At 38.3% G+C, this 26,428-nt stretch overlaps 1 protein-coding gene and 1 long non-coding RNA gene across 4 annotated transcripts in view; one reads left to right on the top strand and one right to left on the bottom strand.

Annotated features, from left to right (window-relative positions):
* The window catches only part of UGGT1 (UDP-glucose glycoprotein glucosyltransferase 1), a 45,438-nt gene that overhangs the window by 8,340 nt on the left and 10,670 nt on the right, over positions 1–26,428 (top strand). For 2 of the 3 annotated variants that reach the window (XM_065675524.1, XM_065675525.1), the window contains exons 8-33: positions 1,050–1,146; positions 2,083–2,161; positions 2,365–2,465; positions 3,358–3,457; positions 4,535–4,595; positions 7,514–7,605; positions 8,243–8,393; positions 8,637–8,756; positions 11,133–11,218; positions 11,670–11,805; positions 12,742–12,873; positions 13,508–13,672; positions 13,897–14,017; positions 14,798–14,896; positions 16,271–16,294; positions 16,804–16,898; positions 17,540–17,746; positions 18,377–18,508; positions 19,484–19,614; positions 20,369–20,464; positions 20,787–20,889; positions 21,365–21,444; positions 21,882–22,071; positions 24,419–24,577; positions 25,858–25,943; positions 26,282–26,366. In XM_065675524.1, the coding sequence (XP_065531596.1) occupies positions 1,050–1,146; positions 2,083–2,161; positions 2,365–2,465; positions 3,358–3,457; positions 4,535–4,595; positions 7,514–7,605; positions 8,243–8,393; positions 8,637–8,756; positions 11,133–11,218; positions 11,670–11,805; positions 12,742–12,873; positions 13,508–13,672; positions 13,897–14,017; positions 14,798–14,896; positions 16,271–16,294; positions 16,804–16,898; positions 17,540–17,746; positions 18,377–18,508; positions 19,484–19,614; positions 20,369–20,464; positions 20,787–20,889; positions 21,365–21,444; positions 21,882–22,071; positions 24,419–24,577; positions 25,858–25,943; positions 26,282–26,366 (2,928 nt within the window). The remainder of the gene's footprint in view (positions 1–1,049; positions 1,147–2,082; positions 2,162–2,364; positions 2,466–3,357; positions 3,458–4,534; positions 4,596–7,513; positions 7,606–8,242; positions 8,394–8,636; positions 8,757–11,132; positions 11,219–11,669; positions 11,806–12,741; positions 12,874–13,507; positions 13,673–13,896; positions 14,018–14,797; positions 14,897–16,270; positions 16,295–16,803; positions 16,899–17,539; positions 17,747–18,376; positions 18,509–19,483; positions 19,615–20,368; positions 20,465–20,786; positions 20,890–21,364; positions 21,445–21,881; positions 22,072–24,418; positions 24,578–25,857; positions 25,944–26,281; positions 26,367–26,428) is intronic. The other variant, XM_065675526.1, reaches the window with a different exon arrangement.
* The window catches only part of LOC136012351 (uncharacterized), a 48,139-nt gene continuing 21,822 nt past the window's right edge, over positions 112–26,428 (bottom strand). The window contains exons 2-6 of the long non-coding RNA XR_010611683.1: positions 24,782–24,976; positions 12,679–12,854; positions 8,201–8,481; positions 6,224–6,327; positions 112–833 (exon numbers count right to left, since the gene is read on the bottom strand). This is a non-coding gene — a long non-coding RNA (uncharacterized LOC136012351). The remainder of the gene's footprint in view (positions 834–6,223; positions 6,328–8,200; positions 8,482–12,678; positions 12,855–24,781; positions 24,977–26,428) is intronic.

Below are 26,428 nucleotides of genomic sequence, written 5' to 3'. Positions count from 1 at the left end.
TCATTTGATTTTACAAATGCACAGTTAAACTCCAGATTAATTATAGGCTTTAATCTAAAAAACTTTGCTTCACCTATATTAGATTACAGGAAACAATCAGATCTTTCCACAGGCAGGCCACTTAGTTACTTGCTTGGAAAAGCAAGGATTAACCTGAAGGTACTGTTTCCAAAATGAAAGGTGCTCTTTCCACAGCAGATGGTTCTGTAATAATACAGAACTGCTTACCAGTCCTAATGCATTTTGTCCTGATTTCCATCCCCCTCCCCTAAATTCCCAGTCACTACATTTCAAAAACTACATTTCAAAAGCTCTGAGAAATTTGACTTTTTTCCTGCATATTGTTTAATACTGCTAAAACCTGCAGTATAGCAGCTAGTTAGTAGCCAGACTTCAATGCAAAAAAGCATCAGCTGATTCACTTTTAATAAAGTCATATACTTGCATATGCCCTTTACTTTTAAAATGGTATTTGTTTATCAGTGTTGGATGGAGTACTTAAACTCAAAATTAAGTGTACTGCACAACAGATCTATATACAGTTGTGGGACTCCTGTATACTTCAGAATACTTTTAACAAGTCATCACATTTATTTCCCATTAAAAATAGAATTATAGATCTCTATTGAGTCATTGACTTATTTTTTGTTTGTAATGAATGTTTCATTTCTGAACTTCACAGCTGAAGTTCCTTTTCCTCCTCTTACTTGATTTGATGATGTGAGTCTGTCCTGTCCTATTTGTCTTATGCTGAATCCTGGAAACATCATTTTGTATTCCTCTTTACTTTGTGGTTTTCAGTGGTTTTCTGGTCCACGAGGTATCTTTGCTCACTGAAATGAAAAAAGTTCTATTGAAATACAGCAGGAAATATAATATTACAGTATATTACTGCAGAATCATTCATTGTGTTTTCCTCACTTCTCTGTTACCAGTTATCTCTGAAATGTATACCACCTAGAGCTTTCTTACCTTTGGGAAATGGCAGCTTTTCATTTGTGCATCAAACCAAAGAGTGGCAATACTGTACTGTTTGCTTCTCCTTACAGAATCCCAGTAAAGAAAAAGTCTACCTCTCTGGCTACGGTGTGGAACTGGCTATTAAAAGTACAGAATATAAGGCCAAGGACGATACACAGGTGAAAGGTGAATTATTACTTTAAGTATTTTAATGTGAACATCTTAATTTTTCAAAGGTAATTTTGTATGGTTTTTACATGAATAACTGTTTACTTGAATTAAAAAAAAAAAAAGGTAAAAACCTCTGGGTTGCAATGAGAACAGTTTAATAATTGAAAGAAAAGTAAAATACAATAATAATAATGAGGGGCAGAAGGAATAAACAATACTTGACAACTAGAACATCAGTGTTTTCTCAGCATTATTCTTATACTAAATCCAAAATAAAACACTGTTCCAGCTACCAGGAAGAAACTTAACTCTGTCCCAGCTGGAACAAGGATAGGCTTTCATCCAGCTCCTGTGTGATTTTGTAAATGTTCTGACTGTGCAGTCTTTTATTGATGACTGTTTTGGCTTGCCCAGGAGCAAACACTCATCAAAAGGTCAGGATCTTGACTTAGACTTTAACATAAAACATCTAGATTGGAGCTGGCTTCTGTCCAGCTAATTAGAAGATTGTGTTGAGTCTTGCACAGATTTGTTTTTGATGTTTAAGCCCAGAATTGGACTTCACTCAGATGTTACTATTTCATCATGGTTTTTGGAGCTAAAATCAGGGCTGCGATCACAACTGAAGTTTAGCAGTTGCTCTACAAAGCTGGCATGTCCTGAAAGCTCCTAGGTCCTAGTGAATTCCTCTGAAATGCTTAGCTCTCTGAGATATCCACTTATCTTAAGCTTTTTCTTCTCAATAATCCAACTTTGTTTTATTTTAGCTGTTTCTATGTTCATTTGTAAAGGTAACATCTCTTCAATAAGGTTTAAAAGTTAAACCTGAAACTTGCCCTTTCCTTCTTCTTTTTGGCTACTGCAGTGTATCTTTGTTAAACTAATCAAAATGAGCTCAAGAACTTTTTCTGAACAGGTTGGTAAGAACAGTATTGTCTTGTGTGTTTACAGGCACAGATGTGAATGCTACAGTAATAGGTGAAAATGACCCTGTTGATGAAGTGCAAGGATTTCTGTTTGGAAAACTAAGGTAGAACTTCTAAACTGTTGATCTCTGTCATATGAGAAAACATGCAGAGATGCTGTTGTTTTTTGCTCTATTATTGTTTTTTAAATGTTTGAGTTATTAACTGATATAAGCAGCATACTTTTCCATATGTTAGTTTCTTAGAATTAGCAGCAGACTCGCTTTTAGGAAACCCAAGAAATTGTTTTACCCTCATACCCTTTTAGGCAGTTGTATCCTGACTTGACAGAAGAGCTGAAAGAGCTTAGAAAACACCTCGTGGAAAGTACCAATGAAATGGCACCTTTGAAAGTATGGCAGCTACAAGGTAATCTGTATGAAGGTTTCACTGTTGTACTGCAAAACCTTAATGTAAACTTATCTTGTGTACTACACAGATGAGGTTGCTAGTGGCTGCATACAGGTGAGAGAGCTTGACTATAAATTCCTGCATTGGAAAATTCTGGATTGTCAAAAGTACCTTTGTAATGTCCTGCTGAGATAGCTTTTAGACAGATTGTTTCACAGTGCTTCTGAAATGAGGTTTGCTTTCTATACTATGAAGTACAGTAAGCCACCTGCTCTTAAACTGACTATCTGTATGATCTGCTAAATGCAGAAAAGCAAAGGAAATGAAAAGTTTCTTTCCATGGTCACATGCTTGGTGTGGAAAGCTGAGATTTCTCAACACCAGAGAAAAACTGTATTTCAAAAGCATCTGCATATACAACTCTGGCCTGTTTCCCTGGGAATCATCTGTAGAGGCCTGTGGAAAAACTTTTTGTCCTCTGGAAAAAAGAGTAACTGGAAATGCTAAGCATACGTTATAGTCACAGAGAATCTACTTATATCCAACAGATGGCTGTTTGTATTTCTAGCTTGTAGATTTCTAGCTTCTAACAAGTACCCAGACCCCTTCTGAAGGGCAGATCCTCCCACCTCAGCCAAAACAAAAAGGTGGTGGTCTGGACTCATTGCAGCAACCTGTGGACAGGATACATTTGAAAGTGTTACTTACTTCATGGCAACAAATATAAGTTGAATACAAGGAAGAAGATGGATTGGTTTTTTTTTTTTTTTAAAGTATCTAATGGTGCAGATAGAAAACAAATTTTCATAGGTAACAAATAAGCAAAACCAGTCAAAAGCTAAAGTGAAGATGACTGCACTGCCTTGTTTTCAGTTTACAGTTCTCAACTTCTATTTCCTTTCACTTCTAGATTTAAGTTTTCAAAGTGCTGCTCGCATTTTGACTGCTCCCCCTGTGGATGCTTTGATGGTCATGAAAGACCTGAGTCAGAACTTTCCTACTATGGCCAGGTAACTTTAATTATGAGTTCTAGGAAGTTTTCCTACTATCTTTTTCCTGAGACAGGCAGCATTGGGTTAATGTCCAAGTTTCCATTTGGCTGGAAGCAAACACTGGGGAATGTTTGTGCAGAGTTCTTCAGCCTAGGGTTACAAAGAGGATCTCTTGCAGTGTTTTTCTTGGATGGCAGTTGATGTGGACAGGTGGAAAATTTACAGAATTATCCATGGTATTTTGTTGCAAAATGCTTCTGAACATTTTGCATCAAGTCCTCAAGAATTTATTGGATAGATTTTCTGTTTAGTGGCTTTAAGGTTTATCCATTCACTAGATCCCAGTCTTCTGGATCTACTCTGCCAAAATGCCCAGTCAATCTCATGTCAGAGACTTATGTGCGATCCCACTGGTTTTTGCACTTTGTCCACGTCTTGAGCATATTCAAATTCATTTCAAGAAATTCAGTCATAATCTGGCCTGCCCAACCACTGTAGAAATATATTTCTTCTGATAAATGACATGACCTGGGCTGTGAAGATGTTATTATAGGAGCTCCTCCTTTTTGAGTAGGTGGAGATGTACCTGAAAATAAAAAGAAGCTGAATGCTGATTTCCCACTAGCTGATGTTAAGATTTGTCCTATTTATAGCTTCTTGAAGTAGGCACTGCATTCTCATTTTGTTTTTAGTCAGGTATGTGAGCTGTACTTGCCTGTTCTGTGATGACGCAATTACTAGACACAATAATGTAAGGAAGGGAATGGGAACCCACCATGAGGAGTGAAATCCCCCTATTTTCTGCTGCCAGCCTCCACCCCTACCTTTCTGACAGCTGCCTGCTTTTATTATAGTTAATATGAAATTAGACACTGGCACTTGACATGTGGTTCTCATTTTTATGTTCTGTTGAATTATAAAGTGCAAGGAAAAATAGTGCATCCTACTGTTTAATGGTACCACAAAGTGCAAGTGAATGCAGGTTTTTATACTAGGAGACTAAATATATTCATAGATGAGGTACAAAAACTAGGATAAGTAGGTATTTAATCTATCGATTAGATGATTCACAATGTGATGTTTTTATTTATGTAGAGCCATAACGAAAACAGTTGTTTCTTCGGAACTCAGAGCAGAAATTGAAGAGAACCAAAAGGTAATGCTTCCAGAAAGTAACACAGTGCTTTTGCACTTACATTTCAGTATAAATTCAAACTTTGAAAATAATGATTCTATTTAAAAGTTTACATTTTGCTCAAAAAATTGAGCTGGTATTTTCACACACACCTGTGTCACAGTGTGCACCTACGAATTAAAAAAAGTGATGGATTTGGAACATAATTTAGCTTGTATGCTCAAATATGAATATACTGGTCATAAATTCTTTGAGTGAGATGACTGTATTGGGAAATGGTGATACGGGGTTTTGTTCTCAGAGCCGCCGCTACAGTGGCTGTTCACAGTAGTCAAGTGTTCTGATAGTTATTTGGCAAGCGCTTGTTCATGTGTATGAAAGTGACCTTCTGTTCTGTATCTGGATTAAGAATCTGGTACCTGCATTTATTTATCTGTATAAAATTAACTTTCAATACAATTAAAGTACTATGTTGTTAACCCTGGAGAAAAAAGAAAACATACAGTGCAGGTGTTCTTAGGATTTCCATGCAGAGTGTCTTAATGTGATCTGCAGGATGGGACTGGGTCAGAAATGAAGCAGTAGAAATTGTGATGCATGTGCCACATCAGTTTTTATTTTGTTTCCAAGTTATGCGTTTGTAGTGATGACTTGCCAGCAAACTTTTACAAAGACAGTATGTTTCTTGCAGGACTGTGCCTGCTGGGTGGCCTTCTTTCAGTCTCTGACCTAGTTCTCATTTGAGTGGTGGAGCAGATGTGTCAAGTCTGAATGCCATAAACAGTACTTGTCCAGGGTAACAATTAAAAAGAGGTTGGCTTCAAGTTAGGTCTGGATTGTATTCTGGACTTCTCCAAAGCATCTAGATACTACAAGTGTGAGTGCTTTTTAGTGGAAGCTGTTAGAGTCAAAATGTGATTATATTTTTAGATTATTTTAAAATGTCTGAGCTAGATGGAATGTAGCTTGTCAGAAAGCTATTTAAAAAGCAGATCTATTAAGCATTTTCTTACAGTTCTGGGAATGTAGAAGAAATGTAGTTCTCATTGCCCAATTTGAGATGGTGCTTAGATTCCTAAATTCACTGGTGTTTATGTGTAAGTCACAGAATAAACTTGAACCCTTCTGCCATGGCTTAGAATGATTTATATTTTGTGCAGGAAAATGGTTCCAATGCTTTGAGAGCAAAACTAGTGAAGGAATAAAATTTAGCAGCTATGCGACTAACCGTACATGTGCTTTGAAACAGGAACACAAAAAAACTGGGCTTGTGAAGGACCCTGAGGTCATTGAGTAGGCTCTGGTGTTGCAGAAAAATGTTTCAACAGCTCTGTTGTGTACTTGGCATTAGCAAAGCACTGGCAAATAAAAAAGTAGCCAGTTGGGAATTTTCTACAGGCTTTTGTACAGCATTTTGTACAGTTAAAATACCCCAGGTAGTGCAGTCTGGATAGAGTGCAAAATGCAAGCCTAAAATGGCAATGAAAACAAAGCCAAACAACAGCTTTTACTGCATGATCTATGCTGATCTATTTTCGCTTGGTATTAATAGGAAAGTATGTTAAGTACACACTTATGTCTTTGTTTATCTAATAAATGATATTTGGCTAGTCTAGTAGTAAATGCCAAGTTACCTGACATCTACTTACAAGTCCATGGAGATTCCTGTTCTTAAAGAGAAATCCCTTGTTGTTCAATAGCCATAAAATCAGAAAAGAAGAGATGCGGTTTGACACTGTTGTCCAGTGTGGTCCTGGAAGGGACAAGGTATAGAATGTAAGTGCAAACGAAAGCTACCTGGTGGCTTTTCTGTTACATGTTAGATCAGACTGGTCCGCAGATAAATCCATGATTTTTTGGATTCATTTTTACTCAAAGTTTAGATCCAGATCTGGCTACATCTAACCCTGCCTTTTAAGGGTATTCTTTGCATGACTCAGTTTGTGTGGATATTATTTGATAGTGAAGTTTACTGCTATTAATAAGTTATAGTTTACTATATAATTATCCACAAAAAGATACAATTTAACACTGCATGTACTCAGCTCTTCTCTGGGAGTCTTTATTTAATAAAATACATAAATTCTTCCCAGTTAGATGCTGCTTTCCTGTTGTGGGTACTTCACTATTCCTCTGTTTGCTTTGCTCGCATTCCTCATGATATTAGTGTTTTTCAGTGTACAAATACTGCGTTCCTCCTCCAGTGTTCATAATGCCTCTTCATAGTATTTTGTAACTGGTACTGCAAGACAAGAGATACTGAAGAAAGCAGTGCCGTTTTTCAGGTTTTAAACATTCTAGAGTTGGGAAATCTGTTCCAGGAGGACTGTATTTTATTCACCTATCCCATTTCAAAACTGTTCTCTGTGATGGTGCCGCGATTCAGGGACAAGTACCCATTCAAATGGGGTATTGCTTAGAGGTACCTGACAGAAATTCCAAAATATTGTAAGGCTTTTTCCATTGGTGTACTTCCTGGTTATGGGGAGGTCAGACTACAGTGGCAGCTCCTGTACTTTACGACGTACCCACTAGATCAGGACTTAACTGGTACCTTAAACACAGTAGTTCTTCTAGAGAGTACCATGCAATACCCAGCAGTTTAGGTCTGTTCTGCCCAAAACTGCACGATAGAGAGCGAAGACAAGTACTTTTAATTATTTCATCTGAGTACATTTAAAAAGTCAACTCTGAGACTTCCCAGTGCACTGCTGAATCATATAGAAAGAAACAACCGATTTAAGTATCTATGCACTAAATAGTTTCAGTTGTTTTTTCATCTGGTACAGGTGTGTGCACAAAGGCAAGACTGCAGTTGAGAGGCAATGTGATGCAATTTGTAATGCTGTAAGGGAGATATAATCCACAATTCAACACATTAAACACTCTAGTAATGATTTTTCTGTGCATTCTTCTAATGATTGTCTACTTTCTTTCAGTATTTCAAAGGAACGTTAGGATTGCAACCAGGAGATTCTGCCTTGTTCATCAATGGACTGCTTATTGATTTAGACACTCAGGACATATTTAGGTAGGAATGTTACATTTTTCAGAATAATTTTACCCAATTTAGCAGCTTGCATCCCCTGCTTGTATATGGATGATAAGGTCATTTAGACAATTTTGAACCTTCTTCACGAAGTCTGGACCTAGACTAGGTTTAATTGTTAAGTACTGAAAAAAACAAATCATGGTTCCCTTCTCTTATGCAAGTGCATTTCTAACAAACAACCTGATATGAAAACTGGAATACCCTTGAAGACTGGACCTGGGAGGTCACCTTTGTGCTATTCTTTTTATCTGTGCTGTGAATAGCTAGATTCTGGTCTCTAAAGACAGTCACCACACAGGTTTTATTCTGAAAATAGCAGACTGATTTTCAAAGGATAAAACATTATAAATTCTCCTTCTGAAACCCACCCTCTTGTTTAAAATTTGTTCCAATAATGTGGAATTGAAATTACACATGTATATCATGCTTTAATTATTTCATGTAGTTTTCCCTAGAACTACAATGTAATTGAATATGTTTAAGTTAGTTCAAGCTTCTTAGGACAGTTAGAAATAGGAAGAAATAAGAAGTAATGCACAGACGTTACCCCTTAGGATAAGAGCAAGTTATTTACCTTGTCTTTAAAATTCATCAATGATTTTTCTTTTCCTTCCAGCTTGATTGACGTGCTGCGCAATGAAGCCCGTGTTATGGAAGGCCTGCACAGCTTAGGAATTGAGGGGCTTTCCTTGCACAATGTTCTGAAGTTGAACATCCAGCCATCAGATTCTGACTATGCTGTGGACATCAGAAGCTCTGCTATTTCAGTGCGTATGGCTTTTTAGAAGAGAGATTTTATGTGTTGTTGGGCTGTTCATGGGCACTTGGGTTCTTATCTCACCATTGGCTCTGAAACTGCAGTAAAGAAAGAAAGATATAATTAGCTCTTTTTAAAAAGCTTAACATTTTATTCATACAGATCTCAATATAGTGTCTGATGTGAAAATAGCAGCAGGGTATTTTCAGCAGGAGGACTGTCAATCATTTAAATGCCTGTATTTTTTCCTCAGTGGATCAACAATCTTGAAGTTGACAGTCGGTATAATTCCTGGCCTTCCAATGTGCAAGAACTGCTGCGTCCCACGTTTCCAGGCGTGATCAGACAAATCAGAAAAAACTTCCATAATTTTGTAAGTAGTAACCTCACTAGAAATGAAATGTGTTGTTTTCTCATCAGGAGGGACATTAGCTTTTGTGACTTACCTACTACATATATGCTGCATGTCACTTAAGTATCTTGAGATGGGTAGTTTTTCTAACAAGTTTTGTTCTACTTGCACTAATAAGTTGTGGCTGAGATTAAGAGGTTACTGAGCATGATTCTGGCATCTATTAGCTGCCAAAAACTGCTTCATCAGTGGAAAAAACTATCATCTGCTGAGTGAGAATTCAGTGCATTTCAACTTTGTGGTAGTACCTGAATCCTCAAATTTGGTAATTAGTAGCTTCCAGCCAGGGTCAAGACCAATTTCAGGTACTTCAGTGGGAAAGCATTCTTGCACCAAGACTTTAAAAGATGGTCAACAGCCCTCAGCTTAATCCTGGGTGTCCTTTTAGTCTCTACTTAAACTGCTTAAAATTAGATCTAGTAAGGACTTCGTAAATTATGTATTGTAATTCATGTCATGTGGCCCTATATTAAAAAGGACTCCTGTGATTAGTGGCAAACAGGGACTTGAATCACCTCAAACAGGCAGTATTAATACGTTATCTTTTTCTCTGGAGTTTAGTACTTCTAACATTGAAATTGAGTGAAAAGACAACACTTAGCATGAATAAAGGGCCCTAAATTTATTCTGAACGGCCTGGTTCTGCCTGGCTTTGGGCTTGCTTTGAGAGTGTCTTAGCAGCAACAGCTCTCCAGGGGGCTGAGCAAAGCAGTGCTGTGTTTCTCAACTCCAACAGATTATCTCCCATGCACATCATTAAGACTGCATTAATTAAGGGTGGATTTGTGTACTCAGAGAGGCAGAAACTTAGAGGCACATGAAAAACAACAAGGTGCTTGGTGACAGTCAGCATGGCTTCACTAAGGGGAAATCCTGCCTGACCAATTTGGTGGCCTTCTATGATGGGGCTACAGAACTGATGGACAAGGGTAGAGCAGTTGATGTCATCTACCTGGACTTGTGCAAAGCGTTTGACACTGTCCCACACAACATCCTTCTCTGTAAATTGGAGAGATATCAATTTGATGGATGGACCACTCGGTGGATAAAGAACTGGCTGGATGGCCACACACAAAGAGTTGTGGTCAATGCCTCGAAGTCCGGCAGGAGACCGGTAACGAGTGGTGTCCCTCAGGGATCGGTGTTGGGACCGTCTTGTTCAACATCTTCATCGCTGACATGGACAGTGGGATTGAGTGCACCCTCAGCAAGTTTGCCTATGACACCAAGCTGTGTGGTCCAGTTGATACGCTGGAGGGAAGGGATGCCATCCAGAGGGACCTGGACACGCTTGTGAGGTGGGCTGATGCCAACCTCATGAAGTTCAACCACAACAAGTGCAAGGTCCTACACCTGGGTCGGAGCAATCCCAGGCACAGCTACAGGTTGGGCAAAGAAGAGATTCAGAGCGGCCCTGCAGAGAAGGACTTGGGGGTGCTGGTCGATGAGAAAATGAACATGAGCCGGCAGTGTGCGCTCGCAGCCCAGAAAGCCAACCGTATCCTGGGCTGCATCAAAAGGAGCGTGACCAGCAGGTCGAAGGAGGTGATCCTGCCCCTCTACTCTGCTCTTGTGAGACCTCACCTGGAGTATTGTGTGCAGTTCTGGTGTCCTCAACATAAAAAGGACATGGAACTGCTGGAACAAGTCCAGAGGAGGGCCACGAGGATGATCAGGGGACTGGAGCACCTCCCGTATGAAGACAGGCTGAGGAAGTTGGGGCTGTTCAGCCTGGAGAAGAGAAGGCTGCATGGGGACCTAATAGCAGCCTTCCAGTACCTGAAGGGGGCCTATAGGGATGCTGGGGAGGGACTCTTCGTCAGGGACTGTAGTGACAGGACAAGGGGTAATGGGTTAAAACTTAAACAGGGGAAGTTTAGATTGGATATAAGGAGGAAATTCTTTCCTGTTAGGGTGGTGAGACACTGGAATAGGTTGCCCAGGGAAGTTGTGAGTGCTCCATCCCTGGCAGTGTTTAAGGCCAGGTTGGATGAAGCCTTGGGTGGGATGGTTTGGTGTGAGGTGTCCCTGCCCATGGCAGAGAGGTTGGAACTGGATGATCTTGAGGTCCTTTCCAACCCTAACTATTCTATGATTCTATGCTAGCGTATATTTGGGGTAAAGATACAAAGTACATAAGAAGTCTGATCTTTTCTAGTTAAAGGAGTGGTTTAGACTGGGTATTTTAGATAATGGACCTAAAGACTTTAGAAGAAGCTATTAAGGCTTTATCTAAGTAGGACTGATGATAATTCTGTGCTGAGACGTGAATGAAGCTATCTCTAATCAAAAACTTCTTAAGGGAATAGAGACTTTTCACTTGCAATTTGTACGCAGGTGCTGATAGTAGATCCTGTTCACGAGACCACTGCAGAATTACTGAATGTGGCAGAGATGTTCTTCAGTAACCACATCCCACTGAGGTAACTGCTGTTTTAACTGGAACTTTTTTACATGACTTTTATTTTTCTGACGTTTGCAAGCGTAACATTCTCATTGCTAGAACACTGTAGAAATGTTCCATGTATTGGTAGCTGGGGAGGGCATTTACTAAGTATTGGTTCTTATTTCATTTTCTTTTTTAATATAACTTTTGCTATTAGCAAAACAGAGTTCAGTTTCTTTAACAGTCCAAAAGAAACTTAAAGCAAGTACATTAGATGGAAGCGAGATGAAAAGCAAGACTCTCATGGGATTCACTGTTAAGAGATTGTATGTCCTAAGTTTGATTGCTGGCCTCTGTGCTTGAAATCTTATCAGTCTATTCCAGAAAAATCCTTCATCTAAGATGCTGATCATAGCTGACAGTTATATGCAGAATTGATGATTTATTAGTATAATAGCTTAATGATCTGGGGATTTGTTTGATTGCAGGATAGGACTAGTCTTTGTGGTTAATGACTCAGAGGATGTTGATGGACTTCAGGATCCAGGTGTTGCCCTCCTTAGGACATACAATTATGTGGCACAAGAAATGGACAATAATTACGCTTTCCAGACTGTCATGTCTGTAAGTATTTATTTAAAATGGAAATTAACATGTTAAGGTTTTTTGTGTACGTGAGACTATGTTAATGTGCCAATATGTACATAAGAGAAGAAATTCTGACTGTTAGCATTCAGAGTAACTCTGAACACTAGTACCACACAACACATGCTGCTCTGTGAAGTGCTTCTGACCTAGCTTTAACAAGCAAGAGTAGGTATGACACTTAACACTTACACATTTTTCTGATCCTGCTTCTTTGCTCATTCTGCCAGTGAGTTCTAAACCGCTCTATCCCTTCAATATTATAATTTGTTTTGAACAGTTCCTGCTGCATACTTTTGCCACCTCAAAGCGTAATCTATGTGCTAAGTAAATGTATTTTTGCTTGTGGTTTGACACTGTTGTACAAATCAGCAGTCCAGGGTATATTGTAACTTTAAACTGATGGTGACCTTAAGAAAATTATTTTTATTCTCCTTTGACTTGGTATGTGTTTGTAAGTAAGTCAAAGTAAAATCTTGTACCTTCAAGAAGGAACCAGTTACCTACTTTACATGTGAGGTCTGTTATATGGTTTAAAACATGTCTTGGGTTCTGTAAGGGAAGGGTAGCTGTTTGGATATGCTTTACTTGAGCCTTTTTTCCTGCCCTAAGCACTACCTTTCCCCCTCAAGTAACTTTTCTAATTAAAGATGCAAGTTATTATATAAACAAATACATTGTATTTACCTCCTTCCAGTCTCACTAGAATGACAAGGTAAAAGCAAGATGATTCTAACCACTACAAGTACTTAGGAGCTGTTATTGCAGCTAATAAACACAAATACATGTTTTGCAGTCTGGCTCTTAATGCCTCCTTATAATTACTGGAACACAGATGGGAGGTCAGCTTACCTTTGATAAGGACAGACACTTTACAGTTGCAGCTGTAAACTTGTATTTGTATCCTCTTTTCAGATATATAACAAAGTAAAAACAGGAGATCAGCTCAAAGTGGAGCATGTGGTTAGTGTTCTTGAGAAACAGTATCCTTATGTGGAAATCAACAGCATTCTGGGAATTGACTCTGCCTATGATCAAAACAGAAAGGTAAGAAATCAGGAATTAGAGGGGTTTTCACTTTCTTTGCTTCAACACTGTTTTAGAAATATAGTTATGTACAATTTCTTGATCCAGTTCTCTTACAAGCCATGTCTCTGCTTTCTTGTTACATTGAGTGACTTGTAGTAGTACTTCAGTAATTAAGTTCAGCGCAAAGCTTTATATACTGTAATACATATTTTAAAACATCTATATGTATAGCACTAGAACCAAGTAGAAACATGTTCTTAAAAAATGAAAACCTTCTACCCTGTCCTACATTACAACTGCATTTGCTTCCATATGCAAAGTCAGGTTTCCTGTTGTGCATTTTTTGTTACTACCAGAAAGTGATCTTTGGAATTAATCTGATTACAGTCTGAGCTTCTGGAATATTTTGCACTACTGTATTATGAAGTAACTTTTTTTTCTTTTGAAACTCTGAAAGACAAGGCTATCTTGTACATACAAGATACAGAAAATGTCTTATACACTGCATAAAATTAGTATTCTAAATATGATATGAAGGTTACAAGGACATCTCAGTGTCTTTAGCATAGACTTGTGGATATTGCAAGCAGAAGTTGTCAACCCTTGTGGTAATGGGCTTATGTGGTAAAGCTACTTCTTTCCCTGTATTTAGGCAGCAAGAGGTTACTATGAGCAAACGGGTGTAGGTCCTCTCCCTGTTGTGCTGTTCAATGGAATGCCTTTTCAAAAAGATCAGCTGGATCCTGATGATCTGGAAACTGTGACAATGCACAAAATCTTGGAAACGACAAGCATCTTCCAGCGAGCTGTGTACCTGGTAGGTGCAGAGTTCAGCTCTGACTTTAGAGAGAAACAACACTGGGAAAAACTGACTCAAAAAGCCCTGAATAAATAATACGTAAGACGGCTTAACTTGCATCAGTTCTTGGTTTGCGTTTCTGTTGGTGGATGTGGGTATTTGTTTGGGGGGTGTGTGTGTTTTACCTTATTAAGGCAAATAAACGTGAAATAACTAATACTGCTTTTTTCTTCCTCCTTCAGGGTGAATTATCTAATGACCAAGATGTGGTTGAATACATCATGAACCAGCCTAATGTTGTTCCCAGAATTAACTCAAGAATTTTAATGTCTGACAGAGAGTACCTAGATTTGACAGGAATGAGTAAGGGATGCATTTAATTGCATTAAACCTGATGTATACAATTTAAATACTTCTGCTGTCCCAATGGAAAGCTCTAGTGGCAAAGTATTAACAGCACCCCAAGTGATGTTCTAGCCCTGGGCGAGGAGAGTTGTTACGTACAACAGCAACATTGATGTCTATGGATTTTTCAAAACAGGATCTTGGTTTCATTTTATATAAACCTTTAGGGGAATATGACTCATGAGGCTGAGAAATTAACAGTGCTAGTAAAAGCCAAGCACAGTCATATGATGTATAAAGGAACAGCTTGGTTCTTATTTCTAACCTCCTTTTGAGAAGAGATTGACAGTCATCTTTGCAATTAAGATTTGGAACTTGTCATGTCTAAATGTATTAACACCCGGTGCATTGACTCTGCAGAATACTGACAGCATAGCAAAACCACTTCTAGAATTACTTGTTTTGAGCTGCTTGAAAAATAGTAACACAGTGGACTTTATATTATTTACATAAATTAACTTCAACTAAGTGAGACCTGAACAGTTCTTTCAGTTGACTTCTACATACTCTGCATATCAAATATGCAATGGAGTTATTAATGTAATTTAGCAGAGAAAAAGGTAACCTATGAGACAACAGAAATACATTCTTCAGCTTAACAGTGGAAATGGAACATATAAAAAGCAAAATCACAAGGAACAAAATGGGATGTGTTCTTAATGTTCTGGTAATAGTGATTTTTCTTTCATTTTATAGGAGATAGTTGCTTTGGCATCTAATACTTTTGCTCTTCCTCAGGTAACTTTTATGTAGATGACTTTGCTCGATTTACCACGTTGGACTCCAAACATAAGACATCTGCTGTTGCAAACAGTATGACCTACTTAACAAAGAAAGGTAACATCTGCAGTGATTATGAACCTAAGTCTGATTTTATGTGTTTCCCAGCACGAGCACAGTTCTGAACACACATGTTGAGCTTTGGTCAGGCCTGTGGGTAATGGCACAATCCAAGTATTAAAGAGAAAGATTTACTTTTTTTATAAGGGTGAAACAAGAACGTTCTCTGCTTTAAACCCAGCCCAGCCTTCAATGAATAATGAAGTCCTACCCAACCTGCTCTTGCTATATTGCACATGACCGCCAGAAATGCAGCAGCATGAGCTCTGATCCTGCAGTGACACAGACTAGAAAATACAAAAGAGATTGTAACTCTCCATCCCATAACTCAAAATTACTTAAAGTTACATGGATTCAGAAGAAAACTGTTACTGCCTATTATATAGACAGCACCTAATGTGGTCTGTGCTCGTTTTTTCACTCCAGTACATGTACTGCTTGTTTTCAATGACAGTATTGTTCTATTGCAGTTATACAGTCTTGTGCTAAATCTCATCTGTATTTCTCACTGTACAAAATGCATGCACAGACATAATACAGAACTTAATGAGGCCTTTCCTGTATCTGTTTCAGTTAGGTATCACAAATAAGCTGCTGTCATTTGAACCAATTCCTCTTGTTCCTACCTGCTGTCTCTACTAGACTCTCACAAGTTTCACCAGTATTATCTCCAGCCAGTGCCACCTGCATGCACTGCCTTAGATCTTCCCATTACTCCTTCTGACTCCTGACTGCCCGCAGTTCATGTTCAGTCACTTTGATCTGAACAAGTTCCTTGTTTTCCCTTTGTAGATTATTAATTAAACCTACACACCTGCATTCTCATGTGAAAGTTTGCATTAACTTGCAGTCCTATGGCTTGACAGCTTTGGGTCACTGCCTCTTTGGTCACTTAAGATATTTAATAACTGGTATCTGATTACAGCAATTCTGTAGCACATTTATTTTCTAAAATAATAGGAAAGTTATACATGCTGTTGGCTCAGCAACAGTACTGCAACAGCACCATTTGGATAGCTTTTAAAGAGGGAAGAGAACATAAATGGGTAACATCCAAGTTGTAGCGGCATGGCAGTTTTGCAAAGCGTGTTCAGAATGCCACCTTCATGGTATGGTATGGTATGGAACTGGTAATATGTAGCATAATTAGTGCTGCAGCATGAAAATAAAGCATCGATCTACGTAAGGGGAAGAAAAAAAATCAAAGATTACTCTAATAAAATTAGTACAAGCTCATTGCTTGCTGGACTTCAACTCTAGTGATTCATTCATGTCCTGTTCAGTGCTGCAGCTTCTTGATGCACTTTGGGATTACTATCACATTATTAATGTTTCTCTCCTTTCCCCCTTTCCTTTCTGCTTTTTGACCAGGAATGTCTTCCAAGGAGATCTATGGTAACTCATGCTTTAGCATTTTATACGTTGTTCTGGGAATATTCTGGATCCTTTATAACACTGGCTTTAGAACCAGCAGGAAATGAAGCAAGCATTTAAATGCATGTTTGCTTCAGCACTTTTTTCTCTATGCAAAACTGATTTGGGAACTAACGGCTTCAGTACAAAGAAGCAGAATGTTGTACCCTAGTTGGAATCTCTATTTATAGGTTCCTTTGTATTTTCTAAATCAAAAAGGTAGCAAACAAATAATTTTGAGCTTAGAAACAGTGATGCATGCTGTCCCAGGTGGGTTTTCTGAATGAGGCAAATGAAATCAATGTAATACTAATACTATTACTCTTGTCTTGCCAAACGTCATTGCTTAGCTTCATCCATAGCTTTCCTATGTAATCTTACTTGTTCTGAAATCTCTGCATGTGCATCATATTTTTCCTCCAAATGAGGAAAACCTGAAGCTTTCCTTCCCTTTACCCTCAAATTTCTCCCACCCCTGTTTTAAATTGCAGATGACTCCTTCATTAGACCAGTTACTTTCTGGATTGTTGGCGATTTTGATAAACCTTCAGGGAGGCAATTGCTGTATGATGCAATTAAACATCAGGTAGGTGATGTTTTCATTTGAACAGGTTAGCAGTGCTAATAAAGCAGTAGGTAGAGGCTTGAAAAACACAGGTTGTGCTTCTTCCTGTTGTATGCCCTGGGGAGATGGGTTCTCCCTGCAGGGTTTTTAAACTGCAGCCTCATTTTATCTTAGAGGCTGGGATATCGCTGACCTTGTACTAGGACAGAATCCCCTCCTGGCACTATGATAACACAACAAAGAAAAGTTGTTCTTTTAATCCCATAGTCAAAAATTGAAGAAGTCTGTGTTTTGGTTTCGAGATGAACATGAGCATTGCTCCCTGTCTCATTTGTTCTGGGAAGGTAACTGAATCACAAAAATAGATAGCACTCCTGAATCACTGTTTTGCCAGACCTCTTAGCGGTGGCCATGGTCCTTGGTCTCCTGTGTAACACAATATTATCTACAGGAGATTACAGTGGTGCATGTAAATTAAATACTTGATGTTAAGTTAGTTCACTCATCCTTTTAACCTTGTGCTGTTATTTACCTAATTTGGAATCTTGTTTTCTGGCTAAGAAATACAAAAGCTTTTGCTATAGTGTTTATTGTAATAGTCTTCTCATTTAAACTACACCTGAACTCTAAACCTTTCCTAATGCATGTTTTGTTAAACACAGAAATCCAGCAATAATGTTCGAATTGGCATGATTAATAATCCTAGTAATGATCCAAATAGCCAGAATACAGTTGTTGCTAAAGCCATATGGGCAGCTCTACAGACACAAACGTCAACTAATGCCAAGAACTTCATCACCAAAATGGCCAAAGAAGAAACTGCAAAGGCACTAGATGCAGGAGCTGACATCTTAGAATTTGCTGTTGGGGTAAGCATGTTTGTTGGCAATTACAAAGGTATGGTACTTCACTTGTCCTGATGATTGTTTTAGTGTGGTATGTTCATATGCAAAAGATGCAGCAACAAAAGAGAGTAACACTGTTGGGTTTGCTGCTGCTGTTCCTTTTTTGTTCTGAAAGGCACACTTACCTAAACATAACAGGCCATCTAAAAATACAGTAAATCCTCATACATATCAAACCTATGTAACTTTGAAAAGCAAACAGGAATGCAGGTTCAGGGATCAATTTGAGTCAGCCAGGTGTTTCTTGGGGGGGTTAAGAGAGAACTATAATCCTTTTAAAAAGCTAGAAAAACCCTTGGATTTCTCCACATAGGTTTAAAAAGAGGCAAGAATCATTTAGGAACAGAAGAATGGAACAACTGGTCTAAGCAGCAACAATTACTAGGGCTGTGGCCATACATGTCAGAAGTTGGGATAATGTTTCAAGGTGGCAGGCAAGAACAAGGTGTAAGACACCAAAGAAAAGGGACTGGGAATAAATTTTAGCAAGACATAAAGATGCTTGTGAATGGGAACAAACAGGGTGCATTTAAACAAACTGTACAAAGTTGTACCTTTTTTTCAATTTTGATGTCAAATATTCTTTTCTTTCAGGGTATGGATACTAATATTTTCAAAGAAGCCTTTGAATCTCCCAAGGTGGATTTTATTCTGTCCCATGCTGTATATTGCAGAGATGTTCTAAAGCTGAAGAAAGGGCAGAGGGCTGTGATCAGCAATGGAAGGGTGAGCTCAGTCACCAGACAGTAAAGGAGATATTGCACATATGAGAAAGAAGCAGACCTTGGTCCACAGGGTCTAGGGATCAGATAGAGTGTCTCAGCCTTCTGTAGGTCTCATCAGTCTTTAGGACTGCTTCCAGTTTGATTTATTCAGACCTGCATGACCTGTTGTTTGTACTGTGTACAGTTAGTTGTTGATGTTTTGTATAAATTCAGCTCTCTCAATAACAGAGTTGCTTTCATGTTGGCAGTGAACTGAGTCCAGGGGTGGAAAGGGATGATAAATTTCAAAGACTGCTGCTACAATTCACTGGGCAAACCACTGCTCTATCTGGCCCTGACCAAGGTGCCCTAGTCTCTTCCACTGGCTCTTTTTACAATAGATTTAGCTTTAGATTAAGAAAATGATGTTACAATAGTACTTCACTGCAAGTAATGAAACCCAGCTGTGTACAGCATTAAGCTTTCTTTTGTATTCTGCTTCCTAGTTAGGGGGAAAAAACCCTAAGTTCCAGTGGTTACTGTATACTTCAATGGGTTAAAAAAAAAAATCAAGTGATGAGTTGTGGGGTTTTTTTTCTCTCATTAGTAAAATAGCAGGAATTGTCTAGGTAGCTTTTAGATTCTGAAGGCTAGAGAAGTAAGGTTTGCTGGAGTCTTTCAGGACTGCTGGAATTGGCCTGGTGTTCTATTGCCCCTTCAAGACATAGTACTTCAGGTATAATTTACTATGGCTGACTTTGCAAACCAAGCACTCAGTGAAAGTTTTAAGTGTGTATTTTATGCCTTAGTCTGGGATTCTTGGCTCTACACAGTAAAGATTTATTTGTTAAACTCTGCTGCCATTGACATTAATACCAGCCTAAACAGTTAATACCCACCAATACTGGGCTGAAGTATTTATTTCATGTATCTTTGAATTTTGTTTCAATGTTGCCTTTACCTAATTATGCTGATCCTGCCTTTTTTTGTTCCATAGATTATTGGCCCATTAGAGGATGGCGAGATGTTCAATCAGGATGATTTTTATCTCCTCGAGAATATCATACTAAAGACATCAGGACAGAAAATCAAATCTCAGATTCAGCAGCTGGGATTTGAAGAAGATCTGTAAGTATAAGTGAAAAAAGTGGTAGTACTCTGATAATGTAACTGACTGCAGCCTGGAGAAAGCTTTATCAAGTACACTCTGGCTGGTGATTTAAGTCAGCTGTCACTGTAAATTCGAGAGAATTAATTAATTCAGGAAAATCTGACAGACCTTTAAGTTACAGCCCTGCTTCTTGGCAAAGCTGTGATGTACAAATCAATTTTCATTGAACTTTCAAGAGGTTTTGTCTTTAATCTTGAAAATGTATTCTTAAAATATTAGACTGAAAATTTGTGGGAATAATTAAAAGGAGGAAGTTGTCAGAAGTAATTAAATCTCTTCTAGTGATAGGCCCCCTCTTGCTCAAAAGTTTCACCACATACAGGGTTGCTTCCTAGCTCTTACAGCTGCAGTGTAAAATGGGAAGACTGCTGTGATATGTGGGTTTGATCTAAATGGCTTACAGGTCTAAGAGAGGTTGCTTAAGTTCAGGAATGCAGTGCCTGTAGCTCCTAAAATAAGCTGTTCTGTAATTGTCACAGAGATAAATCCTTTGATACCCTTAGTAATAAGGCAGCAACCTGTTTAAATTAATGGCAGATTAACTCTAAATATGTTTAATTCTTCAGCACTTGTGTAGAGAGGTGTAGCAGAAGTGTTAGCTTGTGTTACCTGAATTCAGTCTGCCTCTCTTTTGCTGCTAACTGGCAGCAGTACATGCATTTTTTTCTGAGTATCTGTAAACTTCTCCCTACCCCCATTCTTTCTTTTCAGTGCAAGTGACTTGGTCATGAGAGTGGATGCTCTTCTTTCTGCTCAACCAAAAGGAGAGGCAAGGATTGAATACCATTATTTTGAAGAACGATACAGGTATAGGATTACTGGCATTTGCTGAGCAATATGCTTCTCCTTTGTCTATTATCACTCCCATTATTTTATGTTGCATTTAACTAAAAAGTCCAAGTAACAATAGAAAAGTTTCCAACAGTTTTCAGGGCACAGTGAGATTCCAGAAATTAATTTTATCTGTCTACCTATCTCTACACATGTACACATGTATTCTTTTCTCTAACTAGTTTCAGAAGGCACATAGCATTTAGGAAGTAATTTGACTTCAGAATGAGATGGACAGTGTTTTTCCTATGTGTATCCATATGTTTGATACTTTAAAAATGTTTTTTCTTCTGTTTAGTGCAGTTAAACTGAGACCAAAAGAGGGGGAGACATACTTTGATGTTGTGGCAGTAGTTGATCCTGTGACCAGAGATGCTCAAAGACTTGCTCCATTACTTCTGGTATGCATGCAGTGTTGTGATGCATTTTATGGTCATTTCAGAAAGTTGTCTCAGTTCTGGAATTTTGGAATATGTGTCTTCTTCCTTGACTGGGTGGTGACCTGCAGCCTTCTGATAGTGCCTTGGAGGTGCACCCTTTGTTAGTGAAAACAGTTACACTATACTACACACCAACAAGATGATGCTTGGATATTGTCTAGATAGCTTTTAGTTCCACCATTTTAACAGTTTAGTTTGCAGTGACTTTGTTCTTGAGGAGGAAAGTCTCTACATCTCATACAGAATGCCTGCAATGTGAGGGAGCAGGCAGATGTTCTTAAACCCACCAATTTAAAGTTGGGTGTGGTAAGCAAATAATGAGAAGGGAGGATGGAGAATGAGCAGGTAACATGCCTCCTGGAGGTCCTGTCTATGAAAACAGTCATCAGCTTTCCTAGTTAGCATTTTAAGGGATGTCTTTTTCTCATTACTTTAGGTTTTGAACCAATTGATAAATATGAACCTAAGAGTGTTTATGAACTGCCAGTCCAGGCTTTCTGACATGCCACTGAAAAGGTAAGCAATGCCAGGCTCAACAAGAGAGAGAAAGAAAAACCTGTTGGAACATGCAAGCACAGAAACATGGTCAGGCATATTAGAGGACATCTCAATAACTGCACTGAGCTTGTTTATATATAGCATCATTTCCCACAGGGAATTTGTGCATAGCTCAAGGTAATTCCGCTGGTTTACAAGTTGGATGCTTTTTATTATTTATATAGCTAAAGTTAACTTATTAATCTTAATGGCTGAGTCTTGCACATTCTGTTTGGTCCTTCAATATGAACACTGTGATCTGTTCTAAGGTCAGCACAACCTGTGTTGCTTTGGACAAAGCCTTGGAGACACTGGAGTTCTGAGAAAGCCGATGCCATCGGCAAGTTCAGTTGAGAGTGCAATATTTACAAAGTTTGGCAGAAATATGTTCTAACATTTTCTTTCTGAAATTGCAGCTTTTATCGCTATGTTTTGGAGCCAGAGATTTCTTTCACAGCAGATAACAACTTTGCTCCAGGACCAATTGCCAAGTTTTTGGATATGCCTCAGTCTCCATTGTTCACTTTAAACCTAAATACTCCTGAGAGCTGGATGGTGGAATCTGTTAGAACCCCATATGACCTTGATAATATTTACTTAGTGGAGGTAAGAGAAATCAACATGTTCGTAATACTGCATTTAAATGGTGTTTTTCCAGGGTGTATTTTTGTAATGGGAAAGACATATGGAATTTTAAAATGCTGCTGAACATAGAACTGTGGATATAAACACCTTTTACACTTGCACCCTACATGTTTTCTAGATGGAATGCAGGTAAACTGAAGTTCGCTATTCTCAATTACTCATGGGTGCCTGAATCACAGGTTGAAAAATACTGCAGGACTGAAGCAGCTCCTACAGATGCTTTGAGTGTGTATATAACATTTCAGAGTGTCCTGAGCTAGAAGCAAAGAAACTCATTGGGTATTAAATAACTTCAATTTGATGGTTGAGGAATTCTTTTGGGATTAGAGCTCCCTACAGCTCATGGCACTGCTAAAAATAAAACTGTTATGTTTAAAACCTTCTTAGAAATTTTCAAGTAAGATCTGAGTCCTCTTCCAGAGAGAAAATTGTACTTACTTCCCCTTGCTCTGAGAAGCCACCGAACTGGTTTTAGCTCCCCTTCGCCTTCACAGCTTTTGTTATTGACAAACTTTCCTGTGGCCCACGAAAGGATATGCAGTATCAATAAAACTGTAAAACTGGTTCAGCTGAAATCCACTCACTTGCAGTAGGTTTAGGAGCTGAGTGCTGCCAGAACAGGCCTTGAATTAAACTGTTAGAATAATCACCTGGGCAGTGCTGCCCCACATACATAGGGATAAGATAAGAAGGACAGAAAGATTGAAGGGGCTGATGTTGATCAGAAAAATGAGCTTAAAAAGGAAAAAAGAACATCTGTATGTACAAGTTGATAATTTTTCAGTAATCTTTAATGGGATGGATAATTCAGTGCTAATAATCATTCAAGTTAGCAGTTAACAGCAAGAGGTTAGTTTTCAGCTCTAGAAATAGTGGGCTAGTCAGTGGTTACAAAATGCACTACACTAACAAGTCATGGTGGGCACTAAAATCATAATTCAAAATTAAAAAATCCATGTGTGATACAAAGTAGAAAATTCTGGATTTCATGGTACAATGTTACAATAATAAATGTTAAATAGGGCTGTCAAATAGCCTTATGTCCTGAAAGAAGACGTTATTTCATTGCCCTTGAAGAACTGCGCATATATATATATATATATATGCATATATGTTTATCTATCTGCCATATGTGTGATGAGATTGTCAAACCCTTTAAAACTGGCTTCTTGAAAAGCAACACTCTCTATAACCTTGTGGTCACTACAAATGTGCGTTACTTTCTCACTGAACATTATATTCTTAATCTCCTCTTGCATCTGATATTGTTTGGGAATATGATGCAGTATAGTGGTAGAGTCCAATATTACTAATCCTGGACTAGTTATTCCAAAATTCAGGAAATCAGGTGTTTGTTCATGTGTGGTTTATTTTTCTTGTTTAGTTTTGTTTGGGTTTAGGTTGTCTTTTATTTGCTTTTCATCTCTTAACTGTAGAACCATAAATGAACCACCAAATGGCTGATACTACTATGCGTTTCAAGCCTTACTCCCATGCCCTATCTTAGATTAACTGAGAGAAAGGGGGATTAAATGCTTCAGGCATTTGAAGTACCATCCAAAGCCTCCAAATAAACAGTAGCTTTACTTTTGCAGGTGCACAATTTCTAATTCCTCATATGCAGCCTGTTGGTGCTGTAGCAATTAAACTGTCATTTTGGATGTGCAACGGCAGAAGATGCTTTGTGAGACCAGACTGATGTTTTGGTTATGTAGTGTTCTCAAGCTACAGCTGAATTTAGCCTGGTAGGGATCTAAGTTGGTTTTGTGTTGGTTTTTGTTTTCTTTTTATTTACTTTTCTTCGCACTTTTTGGTGTAGGAAAAAAGGAACTGGCATTTCTGACAGTATCCTAGCACTCGGTAAAGAGTAATGCAGTGCAAAACAAGTATTTATTTCATATGATAAATACTAGATGAGACTACCTTTAAACAGGTTTAGATTCAAAGTCCTGGGCCCTTCATAACTTTTTATGAGACACCAGACCTATCACTCACTTGACTACATTCTCCAATAAAATGCTTAAAATATAAATAGTAAAATAGAGCAACAGTCCTTCTCTTTTCTTACCCTAGCATCTTAACACTGGAGATTCAACTCTTTTTGGTCAGAGACACTCTTAACAATGTGTGTGTGAAATCTGTCACTTGAAGGAGCTGAGTTCTTTGAGCCTTTATAGGTATTTGTTTAATAAAATTATGCTGGTAAAATTGTTACTTAATACTTGTGGCTATTTTAGAGAGTAACTGAATCACTAAAAATTTGCACTTTTGAGCTAGTGCTGAATTCAACAGTATCTTTTCCTTACAGGTGGACAGTGTTGTAGCTGCAGAATATGAATTGGAGTATCTGCTTCTGGAAGGACACTGCTATGATATTACTACCGGACAGCCACCTCGGGGACTCCAGTTTACACTAGGAACTTCAACCACTCCAGTCGTTGTTGATACCATTGTTATGGCCAACTTGGTAAGCATTCAATTGAAACTGGCAGCAAATAACTGGCCCTCCAGTCAGCACAATCACTTGCATAAACTATGAAGTATTTTCTAGTATGTAGGCTATGGATATGTGACTTTACTTACACTGTGAAGTTGCTCACAAATGTACCAGAGCCACATCATTCCTAACACTGATGTCTAAAAGCTTGCAGTGTAGTTAGATGTCTCTTACCTTTTTCAAGACGAGCTCCTTTCCTTGCAGCTTGCCGAGAAGGGTCTTCTGGAATATCTTAAAATGATGCCAATATTCTTTAGCAACCTCTTTCCAGGGAAGGTCTAGACAGGGTACTCCTCAGACCATCCATTCTGGTACTGTAAGCCTCAGGTGGGCAGCTGTCTTGTTTTGGGACCCATTTCTTCAGGAGACCTGTGGAACATATGGAGAGAGTCATGAAGAATAGCTGACATTCTAGAAAATAGCGGAAGTGTGAAAGAATGGGAATTGGTTAATTTAGTTGAGGAAAGGTGATGGAAATCCAGGGGTGAAGGGGTATGAAAAGACCAGGAACATGCCCTGGGCTTTTTTTATTACTTTATATTTTTTCTATATATATGTATATTATAGAAAGCAGACTGGTTCATAAAATTGCATGCACAATACAAAAACTGGAAGGGACATAGAAGCATGACTACAAATATACATATCTTCTATAGGTGCAATAGTCTAAATCATAGAAGAAAATGTTCAGATCTGGAACCTCAAACTCCAACAAGATTTGTATACAAAATCTGTATTTCACATTGTAATTTCTTAAGTTCTGCAGGAAAGATATCTGTAACTGTATGATATGAATTATGTTACTGTTTGCTGCTGCAGATGAAATACCAGTCTGTAGAACTTTAAAAATTATTTAGATTTAGTTTTGTAGACAGACTTTTCATGCACTACACTGTAGTTACCAATGAGTGTTTTGAAATCCACTTACTCCCTCATGAAGACAAGCTTTTGCATAAAAAAGCTTGCACTGTTCCAAACAAGGCACCCTGAAGACTCTCATCTATCAAATAATGGTGGACTTTTCCATATGCCTGTCTCCAATGGAAAAAAACCAACAGTTTTGAATAGAACTTCTGGGTTTTTTTTCTCCTGTTTTTAAGGACTGTAATGCCTTAAGGTTATGTTAATAAGCTGGCTTACAAATAACTACTTCCAGATTTAAAACAGTGGGTCAAAATACATGACTTAAAAACTTGGTTTTCTACATTTGTATTTTCTGGAAACTGACAAATACTCTTTTTGCTTTATAGGGCTACTTCCAGTTAAAAGCTAATCCTGGTGCATGGACTCTAAGACTGAGAAAGGGCAGATCTGAAGACATCTACAGAATATACAGGTAGGACCGTTAAAGCAATAGTTCATTCTTTCTCTTGTGAAACTTCTGAGCTAGGCAGGCATTGTAGTATGTGAATCTAAAAGTTCCCTTGCCACAGCTTAGTGAACTGCACAGCAAGGTACATTTTGTAGTGAACATAACTTACATGAGATGAATGGAATTAATTCATTTTAAAAAACCCAGTAAGTGCATGTTCAGATACTTGTATTTGTTTAATTTCCACATGTCTCAAACCTGTTTTACAAAGCTAAGGCTTAAAACCATGTAGAAAAATACACAGAAGAAAAAGAACACATTTCCGCATTGTAGTAAAGGTCAGTATTTTACTCTGTTTTCAGCCATGATGGCACAGACTCTCCACCTGACGCTAGTGAAGTTAGTGTTGTTCTCAACAACTTCAAGAGCAAAATTATTAAAGTGAAGGTGAGTTCAAAAGCTAGAGTTTCTCTTAAAAATCATTGTTTGACCAATAGTGGGGAAGAAAG

Source organism: Lathamus discolor, chromosome 3 (assembly GCF_037157495.1).
Source record: "Lathamus discolor isolate bLatDis1 chromosome 3, bLatDis1.hap1, whole genome shotgun sequence".
Classification (NCBI taxonomy): Eukaryota; Metazoa; Chordata; class Aves; order Psittaciformes; family Psittacidae; genus Lathamus; species Lathamus discolor.
Note: the sequence above shows the minus strand (reverse complement) of the source record. Positions and strands in the feature narration are given on the sequence as shown.